Source organism: Chrysoperla carnea, chromosome 3 (assembly GCF_905475395.1).
Source record: "Chrysoperla carnea chromosome 3, inChrCarn1.1, whole genome shotgun sequence".
In the NCBI taxonomy this organism is placed as follows: domain Eukaryota; kingdom Metazoa; phylum Arthropoda; class Insecta; order Neuroptera; family Chrysopidae; genus Chrysoperla; species Chrysoperla carnea.
Window position 1 is genome coordinate 68096384 of NC_058339.1, and position 19037 is coordinate 68115420.

The window sequence follows — 19037 nt, forward strand, 5'->3', positions numbered from 1 at the left end:
TTCCTCAGGAATTTTCTTCAAATAAAATAATAGTTGTTTCACTATGTCTCGTGTTTCACTGTGTCCCACATTCCACTATATAGGATCAAATTTGGCTACATTATCCAAAAAAAATCAATATTTTATAGGGTCTCTTACCCGCTGATTTGATTGACTATAAAATGTCTTATCCACCACATCTTATTTGGTAGGTATATAATATTGTGTCTTATTTCAAGCTTCATGAATTAAATCTTTAAAAAAAGCATACCAAAGTTATACCAACCATAGAGTTTCTATGTATAATAATAATCATTCTTTTTGTTATCATTAAGATATATGAGGTTCGTCTAAATTTATATATACGGTAACGATGATTATATACTCCTCTGGAAAAAAAATGTATGTATGTATGTATGTATATACAGGCAGTTTTGTGTGTTTTTTTAGTTGAGGAGTCAAGGGTATTGGGTTTTTTTTGCAACATGTACTGTATGGGTCTCGTAAAAATGAAATAGATGTTCATCTGTGGTATGGTTCAATATTCTACTGGCAAATAAATAAAAATATTATTTTCTTGGTTCGCATCAAATTGCAATACAAATTCTTTGACAGTTTTTCTACCGTCAGATCATAGACAATCAGAAAACTTTTTTAACGTACAGTTCTCCGCAACCTGTAATTGTAAATTAAAATTTATGCAGGTAATTAATTCCTTTCAAAAAAATTAACTGAAACTGTAACTGTTGAAACTGTAATTTTGTACAGAATTTATAATTACACACAGTGTTAGAAGAAATAGTGAAATCAAACAATTGACTGAGTTAATAATAATACACGTACACCAAAAGTTGAATCCGGGACTCTTGGTTTCATGCTAAACATGCACCTTAACCAAATCGGCTATACGTGCTCTACACACAATGTGTAATTCTTTCAACCCAACGAATTTTATTTTTGTTTGCTTATCAACATTAATACAAATTTTAAACGTCGAAGCTTTTCGAATATAATTGACATTTTGTATGATAAAATAGCATACACTAATAAAGATCCATAGCTTGTAGAGTTAATCTTAATTAAAGAGAATTAAAAAGAATACAAACAAATAAATATGAAAGTAATAAATTTATTTAAAAATAAATTCACCAAAGATAGTTTGATCAAAATACAAACTTTTTGCATAACTACTATGAACTAATTAAAATGTAGAATCGTTATAAACACCAAATAAAAAAAGCATGAAGAGCCAACCATTTTTTCATACTTTTATTATTATTTTTGATAAATTATTTTTAGCGAACTTACTCTACATGTACAATAATTTACATTGGTTTGGAACACACAGATTCTATGTTTAAAAAAAAAAAAAAAGAGTATATTTATCTACTACAAAAATATATGTTATAGCCTGTATGGATAGAAAGAATCCTGATGATCATATTTAACAACTTTCTTTACATTCCTTTTGTTTTTCACATTCATTCACAAAAATCTGGTTATTTTGAGGATGCCGTATCTCAAAACGGAAAACAAAACTTGTTCAAATCACGGAAATTTTATTTTAGTTAGATTCAATTTTTGTTGCATTAGAATACAGGTATGCTTCTTTCACGAAATTCTTGACATTCGATAATATCGCTGGTGATATTATACTAAAAAACCGTCAAAATACCCAGTAATTGAAATTTTTAAAATAAAATATCGGAATAATTTGTTGGACTCGATTTATCCGTTTTTTTGCCGATTTGTATTTGTTTCATAATTTGTTTCATAATTCTTGAATATCATGAACACTTCTTAAAATAATGTGACAAATGATATTTTGAAAATAAATGGAGAATCGACTTGGATCAATCGGACTTCTAATAAAATCGAAAAATCTTAGAAAATCAAAAAATTTCAAATATACAATTTTATCCAAATTCACTTTCTGATTAATTTAATGACTTTCGATATATCGATTTAACACATTTCTAGTGTTTATCCTTTGCAGAAAAAATTTCGAATATCTCTTTCGCTTTCAATTCAACTAAATTTTGTATTAGTCCGAATTATATAAGGAAATACTTTTCATCCAAATTATCGAAGCCAAATTGTTAATACAGAAATCCAGTTAATTTGACCATTAGATAAATTATTTTATCTTCGATAGCTTCGTATAACATCCGGTGAAACTATTTGTAGGCACAGTAGGCAAATGATGAATTTTTAATTTTTCGTTTCTCAATCCCGTAAAGAAACGAACACAATAAAAAATTGTGTTGTGTATATTTAAAATTTTGAATTTATATATAAGCAAAAATTCTCAACAAATTTAATACAGATTGTAAAAATTCCAAATTCTTACTTTGTTTTGTGTTGTATCTTCATTGTCGTGAGCTGTAAGTTTTTTTAAACTTGCCATCAAAACCAAGTGCTGTTTTAAGTAACAAACCAAATCGAAAATACGTAAATACTTTGATTTTATAACTTTGTGGCACAAAACCGTACCATAGTCATACCCACACTTGATAAAAAAAATTTTTTTCTTGAATTTTATATCACTAATTATATCCTCTCCCGAGTTTCCTGTATATTACAATGAAAAAATATTAATTTAGTTGTAATTTATAGAAACGGTTAGAAAAAATATAAATGAATGAATGCATTTTTATTATTTTTTCTGGAGCAAACTGGTTTTGTTGAACCAGTTTTTTTTCCGATTGTAGTTGAAGATTTTTTATCTTCTCCTTCCTTTTTTTGTATAAATCGAATATTTTTTTCCTCTTCGTAACTAAATTTACATTAGTTAGAAATTAAAGAAAATAAATTAAATTTTTGTACACATTTTTTTTTTTTTTGAGTGAAAACTTCTATAAGCGCGTTTGATGATATTTGGTAGAAGAAACCTTATGGATTCGCGTCAGCATTGATGACGCCGCGTCACTGTCATTAATATATTACATCGGAAATAACAGTTCTCGCCAAACAGTTCTATGAGTTATAATTCATTAAAATATATTTAAAAAATTAAATTTATTATTATAGAGTTTTTACTGCTCCGTCTATGATTTATTACCATCAAAAATTGAAAATAGTAAATTCAAACAATTCATGGCCTTCTTTTCTGATATTCTCAAGGAATTATGAAAAAATTGAAAATAGTGCAAGTATTTTAGGTGTGTAGAACAATTCCTTCGAGTGCTATAGAAGGGGAATACGTGAGATCAAGTGACGTGGAGGCTATAAAGCGATAGTTTTTCTTTTAAGACCATTGAAGCGGGCGGGTATCTATCTAGTAGTAAATATTTTCTTAGTTCAAGAAAATTTTTGAGCAGGCAAATACTAATTTTCTTTGCTTAGGTATGACAGTCGTTGACTCCAGTAATATTTACTTATTTCAATTCAGTTATTTTTATTTTACTATCCAAGTTCTTAGAGTAATAAACAGTTCTTAAAAAAAACATTGTAAGACAATTTACTACATCCAAATTTATACTCAAAATTTCCAAAAATTAATTTTAACTTTTGTTTCTTTTTCAGTTATGGACCGACGAATTAATGCAACTGGCGTACAATTTAACACAACTAAATGGACCGACAAATATGTTTTTATTAAAAGCCTACACCAAACTGTCGTTAATGATGGACAAAACGGACAAAGTCCCAATCAAAAAGTAATTTCTTTTTAATCCAATTTTCTCAATAAAAGTTTATCTTAAATTATTTAATTTTTTTTTTTTTTTTTTGTAATTTCAGTATTTTAAAAATGTTCGCACAAAATAAAGATGATCGTAAACGTGTTGAAAAAGCATTGGATATATCGGGTCTACCATCAGGGAAAAATGATGCAATTAGTATACAAAAATTTCAATTTGAAGATTTTTTTAATTTTTACAAAAATTTAACACAACGAACTGAAGTGGAAAAAGTTTTCGATGAGCTGTAAGTATAAATTTAAATAATTTTATGTAGATCATAAATGTGAAACATGAGTTTGGGATATATGAGTCTGTTTTGTATACCATGGAGCTAAAAATGAGCTAAATGTTTAAGCTTTTGGCTTTTAATTATTTTAAATAATCTAAAAACACGAAAATTGAGGTTATTTTGCGTTTCTAAGACAATATTCTAATTGATATAATCGGTCGTTTTTAATAAATATCTCAGAAATAGTTCATTAAATCTTCAAATCTTCAATCCGATATTTGTATTTTCTGGATCAAATTACCTCTAGAAAATGATCAGTTTTAAAGATATCCCCTCAAATCCTGTATAAAAAGCTTTTACTTCAAAGCGATCGTACAGGTATTTCAAAAAACATTCATCTAATCGTGAAATGAACTGGGTGTTTATTTTTCCTAGTTACACCAAACATTCAATGATAACAAAATCTGATTGATTTTGTGGAAGATAAATTTCTGAGGTATCGATTTAGGAAATTGCTACGAAATATCTCCCGTCGTATACGATTTTAGTAGATATCTTAGGAATTTTTTGTATTTTCTGGGTCAAGATTACACTAGCAAATGATTTTTATTCGAATAGGAAATTTAAAAAATTTCTCGACTTGTGTAATTTTCTTCTTTTCATTTCAAAGGGAGGAGGTACCTCTTTTCTCTTTGAAAAGTAAAGAACAAAATCAGAAAAATTTTTGCTTCCGAATTTGATGAAATTTAGTTTATTGAGTAACTTTGACCCCAAAAAAATACTAAAATCGAGTTTATTTAACGATGGGTGAGTAATTTTACTCTAAATAATCCAAAATCTCATCTGGTTGCGGTTGGTTTTATTTCTACGTCAAATTTATGAAAAAACTGAACAAATTGCTGCGAGATAAGGCTAGAATTCACAATATTTGTATATTATTCACGTTTTCAATGCACACCACCTTATAGATACGTATTTATAAAAGCACGTACACGCCATATCATCCAGACGATGATTCTTTCTACATAGACACACTATTAATAAATTTTTACAATAAATTAATATCATTTTATAACAAATAACTGTAGAATGCAATTTTTCATAATTTTTTTTAATCTTTAGAATAGATAGCATAGGTCTAGGGCCACGGGTAGTATTTGGCAGTCATTTCAAAACAACTGGAAATTTGAAAGAAGCTTGGAAAATGTTTAATAGCGCAGAATAATTGAGGAATATTGATCAATTTTAAGTTTTCTACGAACGTATTGCACCAGAGATCGGTTGCGTAAACTAACGCTGGATGTGCGCTAGTAAAGCAGTCGAATTTCTACCTCCGCAAATTAAAATTAGATTCTTTGATTATAAAACTATAAATCGTATAAAAAATAACAGCCACTAAAATGATTTGAATACTTTTTTTAATTATTAGAATAAATTCTGTCGCAATGGCAAAGCTGTCTGGCAATTATACAGGCTGTTTAAAAAGTTCGAGATCCCCATTTTTTTTATTATAATAACTGAAAAAATGTCGAAGACAAACTTTGTAGAGTTTTGTTCGTACAACCTAATGGTGGTCTCCAACAACCTTGACAGAATACATGCCTTAAGCAATGTATCTAAGTGAGAGGTATTATATATATGTGTTGAAGCTTCGATATGCGTTGGGATAGTTGTAAGACGCTTGGAGAGTGGGAGTTTCTTAGTTAAATAGATGAACTACAACAGATAAGCCACGATACAAGTCACTTTTGCAATTTCATATAACACCTATAATACCTTTTACTTAGATGCATTGCTTAACGCATGTGCTCTGTCATACTCGTGATATTTATATGCTTAGATGTAAATCAAACATTCTGTATATTAAGATGACTTAATGTTTGTGTATACAAACAGCAACTGTACGACATTATTGCAAAATAAATTGACAGGCTAGTTGTGCTAAATAAAACAACATATTTGCCAACCTTATGATGGGGATTTTTTTTTTGCGCCCCTGATTGCTAGCTAGCTCTTATAACAAGACAAGAGTCTCTCATATTTCTATTCATTCCAAAATGATTGTCAAATACTACACCAGCCTTAGATCTAATAGTACGGCTTACGGCAGTGTTGCCAACTTTCAACTCTACGTCCCACTAAACAGGCGATAGAAAACCACTAAAAAACAACAAGAGAGCAATAATATTGCCAGAAATGATATTAAAATATTAAATTATTTAAATTATTTTACCACTAAAGGTAGAAAAATAGTAGAAAAAAACCACTAGTTTTAGTGGTAAAACTACTAAGTTGACAACACTGGAGTTACGGCATGGCACCTACCTACCATGGTTTTATTATTTGTATTGTACAACGAAGTTAGATGATTGCATATGTATCTACTACTTATGTACATATTTAGAAAGTGAATACACATACGACCATAACGAAGCGCGTTTGTGCAATATTTGTCATCATCGTGTGCTGTGCGAGTGCATCATCGTTGTAATCACAATTCTCGTGTAAAATTTAGAACACGTTCACCACATAACGAACATTTATCATATTTATTTAATAAATAAATTCAAATACAGAGTGAATAAAAGCACAAGAAATTTATGATAATTGTTTAGTGAAATTAGATTAAAAATGTGTTGTACAGAAAAATAAATCTGAAAACCGTTTTAGATAAATTTCAAAGTTATATGTTGGCTCTAAATTAAAGTCTTAACATTCTCAAATGCGAACTGCAACGTTTACGTTTTTAATCTTATATTGACCGAACATGTCATGTTTTCGCAACATGAATAGCTCTCAGAGAAAAGAAGTTCAATGGCCATAAAAAAATAATCCTTATGAAATTCTGCACAAATACGATGCTTAAAAATTCGAGTTCCTATGTCGACTAGCAAAAACGGAATCCTTGTAATTTGCTCACATTCGCCCAATTTAATAACTCTTAAAACTAAATCAAAGGATCCCGCACAGTTAGATTGGAACCGCCTCCAAAATGATCTCAGATCAGAAAACCATTTTCATATCTAAATTGTGCGATGTTCTTCCTTATAAATATTATCCAAGGCTACGATTACCTAATTCATGCTGATGACTACTATGGTATTCCAAAAATTTATTTATATAATACAAAAATTGTTCTAGGATATATTGAAATAAATAAATACGGTGATTACTATCATACTGATGATAACTACATTTTAGTCGAAATACGTATTGATATAATATAAAAATTGATCTAGTTATTTGAGACAAAAATCGAAATTATTAGTCAAATTTCTTTGTTTTCAAAATTCAAATAAAAACTTTGCTTCTCGGGTAAATAATTACGAAACTAAAAGTCCAAAATTTTATAAATTAAACTGAATCCTTTCAAAGAAAATTATTTGACCATGATAAGCTAATTTAAGGCGGAGAAGCGTTATTAATGATTTCTTGCGAGATACTTCTCGAAGATAAAAGTTATTTGTAATATAATATTCCTTATTCCTCACGATGGTGTTTGCAGAAACAAAAAATTACTATACCTCCCTTGGATAAAAAGCACCATTTTAATTCAACATCAACCCATGCCCCCTCGTGAAGGCATTACGTAATGCTACGGAAGTGTTCTGAATAGAAGTAATATTCCTGAAACAGATTGTACATGATTATAGTCTGATAAAACATATTTTATATGATAAAATATATACATTCTAATCTTATATATTTTCGTATTATTGCATTTTACTAGAAAAACTTTTATTTCAATTCTAGTTTGTTATAATAACATACATATTTTACATAACTTACGTCAAAAGTTTCCTTATATGTGTATATATATTTATACAAAACTTTTCTTTGTTATTTAAATGTTTTTCTATGATGATCATCCACTGACGACATAGAAACAAGAGTTTTAAAGTTATCATCATCGCATATGCGTAATTATACCCCTGATACAATTGTCAATCGATACAATTACCAATGTCTTTTATATTTTCTTATTCATTAGAAAATGGATCTTAGTCTTGTTGATTTTTTAAGGATAAAAAAGTCTTTTATGACGTAAATCTTCCGCGACCTCACACTATTCTGCTATTCGGCTAGGTTGTCAGAGCTTAAATTATTTCTACTATTTAAACAAGGAAAATTTAAGTAAGGACACTCTTCATTAAATTACTTCTTTCCTTAGAGCCTCTTCAAACTGAACCGATTTTGAGGATAATCGCCTACTTTTTAGTTGTCCCGGGTACGGAACCCTTAACTCGCACTTGAAACATAGCTAAGATCACTCTCCATTAAATTTCTCTTAACACGAAATCAAAAAAGTCAAAATCAATTCATCCGTTTAGGCGCTACGAATTAAAAAGCAATTTAATTCGGGTTAATTTATTTGGTTTTCGAAAATTTTCAATTTTCGAAAATGTTTTACCAGACCACTAGTTAAAGCTTTTCGCAAATTTTCATTTTCCTACCTTTTAAAGCTTTGGGAAAAATGGACATCAAAAATTTTGTCCTAATTTGCGTCCTCGTGGTTAAACAGTACAGTTTATGAAAAAATGTTTCAAACAATAGTTGTTAATTTTTTTATCAGGAACTTTTTTTACATTGAAACTTTTTTCTATCTCTAACGGTTTAAAACGAACTCAAATTCACTTTTTACTTCCTGAGCATGCTATAAAAATTTCAGCTTGATATCTCTTTTCGTTTTTGAGTTATTATGATGGCAGACGGACAGACAGACGCACATACGGAAATGGACTAATTAGGTGATTTTATGAACACCTATACCAAAATTTTGATCGTTTCATCCATATTTCTAAGCGTTACAAAATTGGGACTAAAATTACTATACCTTGATATATATTTCATATATACAGAGTATAAAAAGTGTGTGTATTGTTTTTAAAAAAACAAGATACCCTTTGCTATAAGTTTTTCATGACGTTATCGCACATATTTCACACCATAGTTGTGTTTTTACGTGTATTTTCAAGAAGCAAGATAGGAAATTCATTTTAAGAATTTTTGTTTGTTCATGTTTTGATTTTGGTTTAGGGTCTTTTTTTGGAAACAAAACAAAAATTTTGATATTTTTTGAATAGTAGCGAACATTCCTATTTTTTGTTTTCAACATTTGATTGCCAATTTTTAGTTATTTCATTTCTCTGCCTTAATCAGTAAGATCACTGATAATTATATTATGTAATTTTCCATCTAACGTATTAATAAATTTAAATTTCTAGTGTTGGAACATCCAAACGTCGTTTAATGTCTGCAACACAATTGGTGGATTTTCTAAATAAAACACAACGGGATCCACGCTTAAATGAAATATTACATCCATATGCAAATACAACACGTGCCAAAGATATAATTGCACAATATGAACCGAATAAATATAATGCACAACGAGGACAATTTAGTTTTGATGGATTTTTACGTTTTTTAATGTCCGAGGATAATATTATTGTTGCTATTAATAAATTAGAGTTATGCAACGAAATGGATCAACCATTGCCACATTATTTTATAAATTCATCGCACAATACCTACCTCACTGGACATCAATTGACTGGCAAATCTAGTGTTGAGATATATAGACAAAGCTTATTAGCCGGCTGCAGGTAATTATTTTATTTTTAATTTATATATAATTTTAAACGTTTCGTATTTTCTATATATTTTATTTAATTTTCCACCCCCATGGATGTAAATACAGTGAAAAATATTTATAAACATAAGCTTTCAGTCTCCAACATTATCTCGATCTAATGGTGGGTCCACACGATACAGACTATTGTTTGTGCAGACTGAAAGTCTGAATAAAAATGTTCATGTAAGACTTTACCATCATACCATCTTTTTTTTGCACTGATTTGTTGCGCAGACAAAATTCTATAGAAGTCTGTGTGAAGTTGGTAGCGTGTGGATCTACCATAAGATTCTTCTGGTCAAAATCAAGAAGGACGGAGAAATATTTTAAATCTTTCGTTGGCTTTACATAATTCAGTACTACTATGTCTAAAACTTTTAATTTTAACTTAAGTATCAATAGTTATTCTTTCATCTTCGCATTAGACCCCACCCAACACAATCAGGTGGGATTTTTTCTCCGTCTCCGGAACACTATTAATGTACACTTATAAATTAAATCTATTTAAATTGACACTAAGATTTGTTTGTAGCTACGGAAACTACAAGCAGCACCATATAATGTACTGCAGATAAGACTTTTAAGCGCCTTGGGGGTGATTTTCTCAACTTTCTTTACAAAACTTTTAAGGGGTTATATCCAGTTGGTATTTTCAAAGAATTATTGTAAGCCTATTTTTAGACTATTTTAGCGCGACAAAATTCTGTTGATATACAAAGTAAGGGAAGGGAAGCAAAAACCTGACAACTAAGCCTTTCTAGACTTTTTTTAAGACACCTAGTCTGATATGTTTCTTCTAGTCCTTCGATTATTACTGAATATACTCATCTACCCTAAAAATGGTAGAAAGTGTTTCAATTTAGTTTGTTTTATTTTTATTCCCCCTCTTTAGTTTAGTTGAAGGTTACATATATCATTCTAGCTTTGCGAGAACATACCGTCCGAAAGGGAAACAGTTCGATGCTTAAAACACGCGTTTTTTTGCGTTTGTTATAACTTCAAAAGATGTATAAGTGATTTTCACTGTATATTTATATAAAATCACTTTTCAATTTTTCCTTTTTCTATTCCATATCGGTGTACATGTTTATAGAATACTATAATGTAGATATGTGTATACAATATATCACGTTCGTAATTTATATTCTATGTCAGTCGCATTTAGCTTCCAACCGGAAATGATTATATAAAGGTTGTGTTTTTAATTATAACTAGGAAAGCTGCTGACCCTTTTATTCATTACCTTTAGAATATTTATGTAAATTTAATACTCTTTGCATTTAACGTGATAAACAGACGTGATAAAATAAATGAAAATAATATTTTTTTTAAATACCTACCATCTTTTGAACAATAAATTTTACTCATTTATATTAGACAATATACCTACTAATTTCTATTAACGTTAAGGTTATACAGGCACTACTGTCTTTTGCAGATAAAAATCTATATTTTTAATTAATTATTTATCGATGGTAAACACTTACATATTTGATTGAAAAATATCTCAACTACCTTTAAATTAGATTAGATAAGATTAAATTTGAATTATTAATAAATCGTACAAGATCTTTTGTCCTGCGACCGGTTTGATCTATTGTACCTCCATTTCTCAAAGATCCTCCAGAAGCGGCATTTCGATTTATCTCAATTTCGCATTCACATAGAATGTGTATTCCAATTTCTTCCTCTTTATGACAAAATCTGCAGAATTCGTTCACCATGAGATTAATTTTGCGCATATACTTATTAAGTTTACAATGATCAGTAAGTATTTTCAATTGATTTTTTCCCAATTTCAAAAACTCTGAAGCCTTTTTTCATGAAAAGTCTTTTATAAGAGTTTTTGCAAAGGCCATGAATGTTTGCTTAAGAGAGGTTGGATCCATCTACCATTTAGTCATGTATTTTAATTTTTATTGTGCTTATCGGTTCCCCAATAATTGGTTCAGGACCCTTTAACGGAGTACATCGTTTCCATGCACTTCTGTTCGGGCATTCAGCTAATAATGATTTTGTTAAATTTTCCCAGAATTTTTAGTGATTCGATGCACTTCAAAACAGTTTAATTGTGAATTAGTTTGAATTGTGAATTAATTAATTTTTTGTTTCAAGGTGTGTGGAGTTAGATTTTTGGAATGGAAAGACTGACGAACCTGTAATTGTACATGGGTATACTTTTGTTCCTGAAATAAATGCTCGCGAAGTATTAGAAGCAATAGCTGAAAGTGCGTTTAAAACATCTGAATATCCTGTAATATTATCATTTGAAAATCATTGTAATCCACGACAGCAAGCGAAAATTGCAAATTATTGTAGGGATATATTTGGTGAAATGTTATTAGATCAACCGTTAGATTCACATAAGTTAGAACCAGGTAATTTTTCTTCATAATATTGTTTTCTTTTTTTAACATTTAATCTATATTAGATAAAATTTAGGTTTTCACTAAAATAAGTCGAAATTTTGACATCTGAAAAGAAATTTTATGACCTAACTATAGATTTACAGTCATTCAAATTATTATTAGAATCATTGGAAATTTACTAAATTATTAAAAAATGAATGTCTCAATTGTATGTTTCCATGTTTGATTAGGTACTCCACTTCCGCCGCCATGTTTGCTAAAACGGAAAATAATAATCAAAAATAAGAAAAAACATCATCATCATCATAAAAAAACTGCATCAGCTCTTGCAAGTGCTATGCCGATTGCTGTACAAGAAGTACCCAATCAAGAACTTGCAGCTACGGGTAATGGTGTGGCTCCACATCATGCTCCCCCATTACAAACACGACAGGTAAATTGTTATTTCTCTTGGAAGTGTAAGACTTGAAATATTTATTTTGAATAAATTTTTAAAGGGTTCAAAAGACTCAACGGGAACAGAGGAAGAAGAATCTTCAAGTGAAGAAGATGGTGAAACGGGGGAAGGTGATGCTAGTTTAACGGCTGATGTACCAACAGTGGTAGCTCCAGATCATAAACAACAAGCTAAAGAAACTGAAGCTGGTGCTGAAATTTCAGCGTTAGTTAATTACGTTCAACCAGTTCATTTTTCTAGTTTTGAAAATTCAGAAAGTAAGTATAAAAAAAATTATTTTTCGATTTTCGTATTTTTTCAAAAAAAAAAAAAAAAATTGTATTAATTATCACAAAAAGGATCCGCGAAACAGTATAAAGATTTTTTGTTATTTAAGTTTAAAATACAACTAAATTTTTGAAAATAAATACTCATAAAAATATTTCTTTTCAGAGAAAAATAGGCATTACGAGATGTCATCCTTCGATGAAAAACAAGCGACAACACTATTAAAAGAACAACCGATAGAATTCGTAAATTATAATAAAAATCAATTGAGTCGAATTTATCCAGCTGGGACGCGTTTTGATTCATCAAATTTTATGCCACAAATATTTTGGAATGCTGGTTGCCAGTTAGTGACATTAAATTACCAAACATTAGATTTAGCTATGCAACTAAATCTTGGTATATTTGAATACAATTATCGTTCTGGATACGTTTTAAAACCAGAGTTTATGCGTCGAAAAGATCGTCGCTTAGATCCATTCGCTGAATCAACGGTAGATGGTATTATTGCTGGGACAGTAAGCATCACTGTGATATCTGGTCAGTTTATAACTGATAAACGTGTTGGCACGTATGTAGAAGTAGACATGTATGGATTACCAGCGGATACAGTTCGGAAAAAATTTCGTACAAAAATCGTTCCAAACAATGGCATAAATCCTGTTTATGGTGAAGAACCATTTGTATTTAAAAAAGTAGTTTTACCTGAATTAGCATGTATACGAATTACAGCTTATGAAGAATCGGGAAAATTTATTGGTCATAGAATATTGCCTGTGGTTGGTTTGTGCCCCGGTTATCGGCATGTAAATTTACGAACAGAATTAGGACAACCTTTACCCCTTAGTACGTTATTCTTACTTGTTGTTGTGAAAGATTATGTTCCTGATGGACTATCCGATTTCGCTGAAGCATTAGCGAATCCAATCAAATATCAAAGTGAGCAAGAGAAACGTGCTGAGCAATTAGCAATTTTGACTGATGACATGGAACCAACTGACGGTGATACAACCGAATCTGATACTCATCCAAAGAAAAGTGGGAGTAATACAGCGAATAAAACAAATACAGAAGTTGTTGGTAATGGTTCACCGGCTCCAAGGCATTCAATATCCGCAATTGCAACTATGTCAATCGAAACTGTACCAGAGAATGATCAGGACAATGTAACTACGTCAAACGCACAAACTTCCGGTAGTACATCAATCGAACAAAACACTCTACCAAAGTCAACTGAATCAGCACTAGCTGAAGAAATTGTCGCCGAACCATTAGAAAAAATTTTAGAAAACAAATTAGTGAAAGAGAAAAAAACGGAGCTAGATAAAAAATTGGAAGCGTTACGTAAAAAACATGAAAAAGAAAAGATGCGTTTACAATCACAGAAATCTGGTGAATTTGGTGCTGAACGTAGATCGAAATTTTATATGAGTCATAAATTAGTGAAACGACTATCAAGTAAGAACATGTAAGTAGTTTCTAATAAGTTTTTTGAGGGGTCTAATTACACAGAAGAAGGGCTTCATTCGTTGCAATGCATTCATCACTAGCCAATTGAAAGCATTCACAACTAGGCGTTTTCAAGGCTTAAGATAGAATAAAAAGATTCGATTACGATTACTTACCCATTATAGGTGGTGTTTTTTAAGGTTCCGACATCAAAGATGAAAAAAGGAACCCTAATAATTTTGCGATGACTGCCTGAGTTACAATAATCATAAAACCCTTGTAATTCGATTTTGATAAATATTCGTAATTAAATGTCGCTAATAGATTCTAAGTTTATATTTTACACTGTGTAATGACCATGATGTTAACACAGTATAAAAAAAAAAAAAAAAAAAAAAAAAAAAAAAAATGTCGCTAGTATTATTGAATAAAAACTTCGAACATGATACGTTAATTAAGGGAAAAGCGGAGCTTACAATTAGTTAAATATATTCAACGAAATATAATACGATGCTGCTTCTTTGTTTCTTTGTTGTTTATCTCATCATCAAATGATAGAACCCTTTTATGCTTGAGCCGCTCGCACCTAGCCCATTCATTTTATTAGTTTCTATGCAAGCAAATAACTCCCAAATAAGAGTCATGAAGGATGGCTCATTGCACCCCACTTTTTTATTATGATCCACACTTTTGTGTAAATTAGAATCGCCCCTAAATTTTTAATATACTACATATTTGGAATTGTGAAAATAATTTTACAGTCCACTATTTTCATATGATAATAGTAGTGATAAACCACCTCCACTCCCGCCGACAACACCAACACCTGGTAGTGCAGATGCCACTGGAGGTGAAACTAGTGAAGGAGAATCAGAAATACGTCCTGGATTACCCAGAAGTCAATCTGAACGTTTAATAGCTGCATATCGAGAGCATGTCACACAAGAACGTGAATTACGGGAAAGATATCATGAAGCTATTTATAACACAGCAGAAAAAGTTTTACGATCATCGCAAAGTGGGCAGTTAAAGATGTTAAGGGTATGTTAGATCTCTCTTTGTGTTGAATTCTTATATTAATGTGTTTTTGTTTTTAAAATTAAAGGCACAATTAGAACGTGAAACTGCAGCAGTCATGAGAAAGTTGCAAACAATTCGAAGGGATGAAGTAAAAGCATTAGCAAAAGTACATCGAGATCGAGATGAGTTAGTACGTGTAAAACGTGAAGTTGCAAGTGCAGTGGTTGAAAAAGGTGTAACAGAACGAGTACGATTAGCACAAGCCTTTGAACGTAAACGTGATGAGTTACAACGTCAACATGATGCTGTTAAAAATGCGTTGCAAGAACATCGCCTAAAAGTATTTTATAGAATAAAAATCCTTTATAGTTCTGCAGCCATTATATACAGAAATTTAAAGTAGCCTGATACACGGCTTTTTACGAAAAACAGTGCAGCTTCTAATTTTGAGCCTTTAATCTGTTCCATCAGTTTGTGATATCAGAAAAAACAATTTTCGCATTAACTCTGCCCTACCACCAATTAACCACTATAAAATTGGTTCATATTAAAAATCTCACTATTTTTCGCGAGCGTTAGGTTTCATGTAATTCTTGTATAGGATGGCTCCAGGACCATTAAACCATTTTTTATAGCAATTATTATCATTTCAGGCAAAAACTGGATTAACCAGAGAATTTGAAACTCGATACGCACGTGTGGATCTAGAATCAAATCCAGCAACATCCCCACAACAGCCTACGGTGTAATGGAAAACAAAAAAATTAATTATTTGAGATTAAACTTTTTTATTCGTTTGTGTGGCCTTTGACGTATCACAAACGATAATTTTCAAGACTAAGCGGAAAAGACGAACAAGAACGGTCAAGAATTGAAAAGAATATTTCAAGAAAACAAATTTTGTAGAGTAAATATGTGCAGCTAAATATATTTAAGGTGATTGGAAATGTTACCTAATCTTTTTTGGACCATGATAGTAGAAAAAAAAACCCACCAAAAAAATAAACTTTAACGTAAAAACGATAACGTATAAAATACTATCAACTCATTTTAAAAAAAGAAGTAGGAAGAATTATACCTTCAATCAAATTCTGTATTTATAGGAAAACGAATCTATTTATTTTGCAATCATTATGTTTTACTTTAAAAAAGTAAAAAAAAAAAAAAAAAAAACCAACTAAACTAAACAAAACTCTCTTTTTTAGTTTTTATTTGTTTATGATAAAATTTTGACAATCAAAATATAAATTAAGCTGATTTTAGTACAGCATTTATAAAAAAAAAAATGGATATAGTCGTAAATAAAACAAAAAAATATTATTATTGAAATTACGTAATAAGGATATTTATTGAATTATAGTTTATAGCTTTTAAATTAGAACAATATGCATTCTATGTATTGCGCGGCGCTGCTTCAGAGTGCAAAAAAAACAAAAAATTACGCAAAAATATTTATTTGGGCATAGTTTTTCAATGTTGTGTACCCTTAAACATTCAATTTTTAATTTAAATATCAGAATCTCTTTAATAGACGGATATTTTTTTATACTGTTTAGCATTTCATTCGGGTTATTGTTTAAATCATATTATCTTTTAATCTGGAATTAAAGCATCTGCTTTAGTTCAGACAGTTCCACAAATTTTGTTTCCAATGGAGAATTTATTAAACTTTATCTACAAAAGACCCATTATTTCGGAATTTGTGCTTTATAGCAGACTCTAGTTTAAGTTTACAGTCTGAAAAAATATTTTTTATTGTAGATTTAATTGAAATTTCAATGATATTTTCAAATAATTTAAAATAAATTCAAATTTTATCCAATATTATTCTATTTTAAACTCGTGTGGAAAATGCTATTAGTATAAAAAATCAATACTCGAATGGCTTAAGGCTTGGCCTAACGCAGACTGCTCAAGACCTAAAGCAAAACGTGTTTATGCTTAAAGGTTGTATCACTCTCAACGCACACTGTTTTAGTAAAAATGTTTTAAGGCAGAAAGTATTGTCTAAAAATGTATTGATCAAACAAAACGTCCTTACACAAACGGTTATGTAGCAAAGCGAAGTATTTTAAACTTCTTCTGTTTATGTGTTTTGTACCTTTATGTCACCGAATTATTTAAGAATCGTTATAGTTTATAATAAATCCAGGAAGATTGTAAACCGTGGATAAATTATGAACAAATAATAAGTTTACAATCTAACGTTTTTTTTTCTTCTTATCTTACTTTTAGTCTTATTGTTATAGGTGACAGTTTTGAGTCTACTAAGTAACAAATTGAAATAAATAGTTTGAGAGAGTGCTTACGAAATTCGTGAACAATCATAATTACTTAAAGAATATCGTTTATTATAAAAAATAAATTTTAAAGCTCCGTTACATTCATTGTCAGCAACTTTATTCTTAATTAAATTGTTTTATTTTTTATTTAAGGTTGCTTTTAACATCTAGGTCATTAGCGACCACAGAGATTAATTAAATTGTATTATTTGTAATTTATAAAAATATTTATAAATTTAAAATATATTATTTAAACATCAAAACCGACACTAAACAAGCGAAAACAAACAATTGACTGAGTTAATTGTTGAAATAACCTGTATAGAAAGTGTAGAATATCAGCGTTTACATTATTTTTTATAAATTAGAAGAGAGTTGAAAAAACCAATACAATTCTGGCGCTCTTCCGGGCGCCATTTACTTGGTTTTCGATATCTTTTTTTGTTTTTGGGTTATCGTCATCACAGACGGATAGGCAGACAGGCGGATAGACGGAAATGGACTAATTAAGTGATTTTATGAACACCCATGGAAAAATTTTGTTTCCAGCATCAATATTTCTAATCGTTACAAACTTGGGGCTACACTTGATATATATTTCGTATATACAGGGCATATTAACGTACACAAAATTGTTGGTTTTTTATTACGACTTATTCAAGCAATCAGCGCACTCTTTGTATTTCGCCATGGGCTAAATTACGATATGACTGGTAAACATTTTTAGTTTATTTTAGTTTGTTCAAATCTATCGATAGTTTACAATCTAACTAGATTTAATAGAAATGACTAACGATTATTACAATCCGGTGACATGTATTTTTATTTTATATGTCTTTATTAAATAAGTCTTGGATGATGCTTGCAATTAACGCACATTGATAAGATACAAATGTTAGATAATTATAACACATTGATCAAACAGTAGGTCTGTATATAAAAAGATTTTGCTTGATTAGTGTACGTTGGGTCTAACACTGAGAAACTACACTTAAACAAAAGATAATCGTTAAAGGTTTTAAAACAATTGAACTAAAATATATATTAAATAGATCAATACAATAATTCATATCTGTCATTCATATCATGAAACAAAATCTAAATTTTTTTGCAATCAAACAATGTATTAACAAAATAAAAGAGTTTTTATTGTAAAAGCTCTTTTTTATTTACAATAATGCGTAAGTTTATTATAAAAAGTTACTCCTCTAAAATGAATACTCTCTTAATTTCATTATAGAATCTCGAATTAAAAATATTTTACCCGAGTCCATTAATTTTCACCTTAATCATTCATATACAAGGCCACTAGGCACTAATTTGTAGTTGACTATATCGTAACGGAAATTTTTTTCCCATATTGCATAGATTGCATCACAAAATCAATTTTGAAACGAAGTGAAATCTTAGGCCCTGTTAATGAATTTTTGTATTTACCAATAAAACGTTATTTTCATTGTTGAACTCTGATTAAATTGGAAGTTTAATAAACAATTAAAATTAAATTGAGGTCGTAAAACCGGGCGTAAATTCTTCAAGAAGTATACAAAAAGTGAGATTTCCGTTACAGTTTGGAAGTCATGTATTTGGGTCCTCGAGTATAAAATAAGCATTTTACATTAATCTAATACATCACATTAAAATTCCTATTGTGTTCTAAAACAGGT

The 19037-nt window shown here is 29.9% G+C and overlaps 1 protein-coding gene across 3 annotated transcripts in view; it reads left to right on the forward strand.

Moving 5' to 3' along the window:
- The window catches only part of LOC123294881 (1-phosphatidylinositol 4,5-bisphosphate phosphodiesterase classes I and II), a 347646-nt gene extending 331568 nt beyond the window's left edge, over positions 1 to 16078 (forward strand). Inside the window, exons 4-13 of one of the 3 annotated variants that reach the window (XM_044876065.1) lie at positions 3505 to 3638; positions 3721 to 3906; positions 9117 to 9497; positions 11642 to 11904; positions 12126 to 12328; positions 12393 to 12609; positions 12785 to 14087; positions 14830 to 15109; positions 15174 to 15428; positions 15742 to 16078. In XM_044876065.1, coding sequence (XP_044732000.1) covers positions 3505 to 3638; positions 3721 to 3906; positions 9117 to 9497; positions 11642 to 11904; positions 12126 to 12328; positions 12393 to 12609; positions 12785 to 14087; positions 14830 to 15109; positions 15174 to 15428; positions 15742 to 15837 — 3318 coding nt within the window. In that variant the 3' untranslated portion in view covers positions 15838 to 16078. The remainder of the gene's footprint in view (positions 1 to 3504; positions 3639 to 3720; positions 3907 to 9116; positions 9498 to 11641; positions 11905 to 12125; positions 12329 to 12392; positions 12610 to 12784; positions 14088 to 14829; positions 15110 to 15173; positions 15429 to 15741) is intronic. The other 2 variants (XM_044876066.1, XM_044876067.1) reach the window with 2 other exon arrangements.
- Positions 16079 to 19037: the final 2959 nt, after the last annotated feature.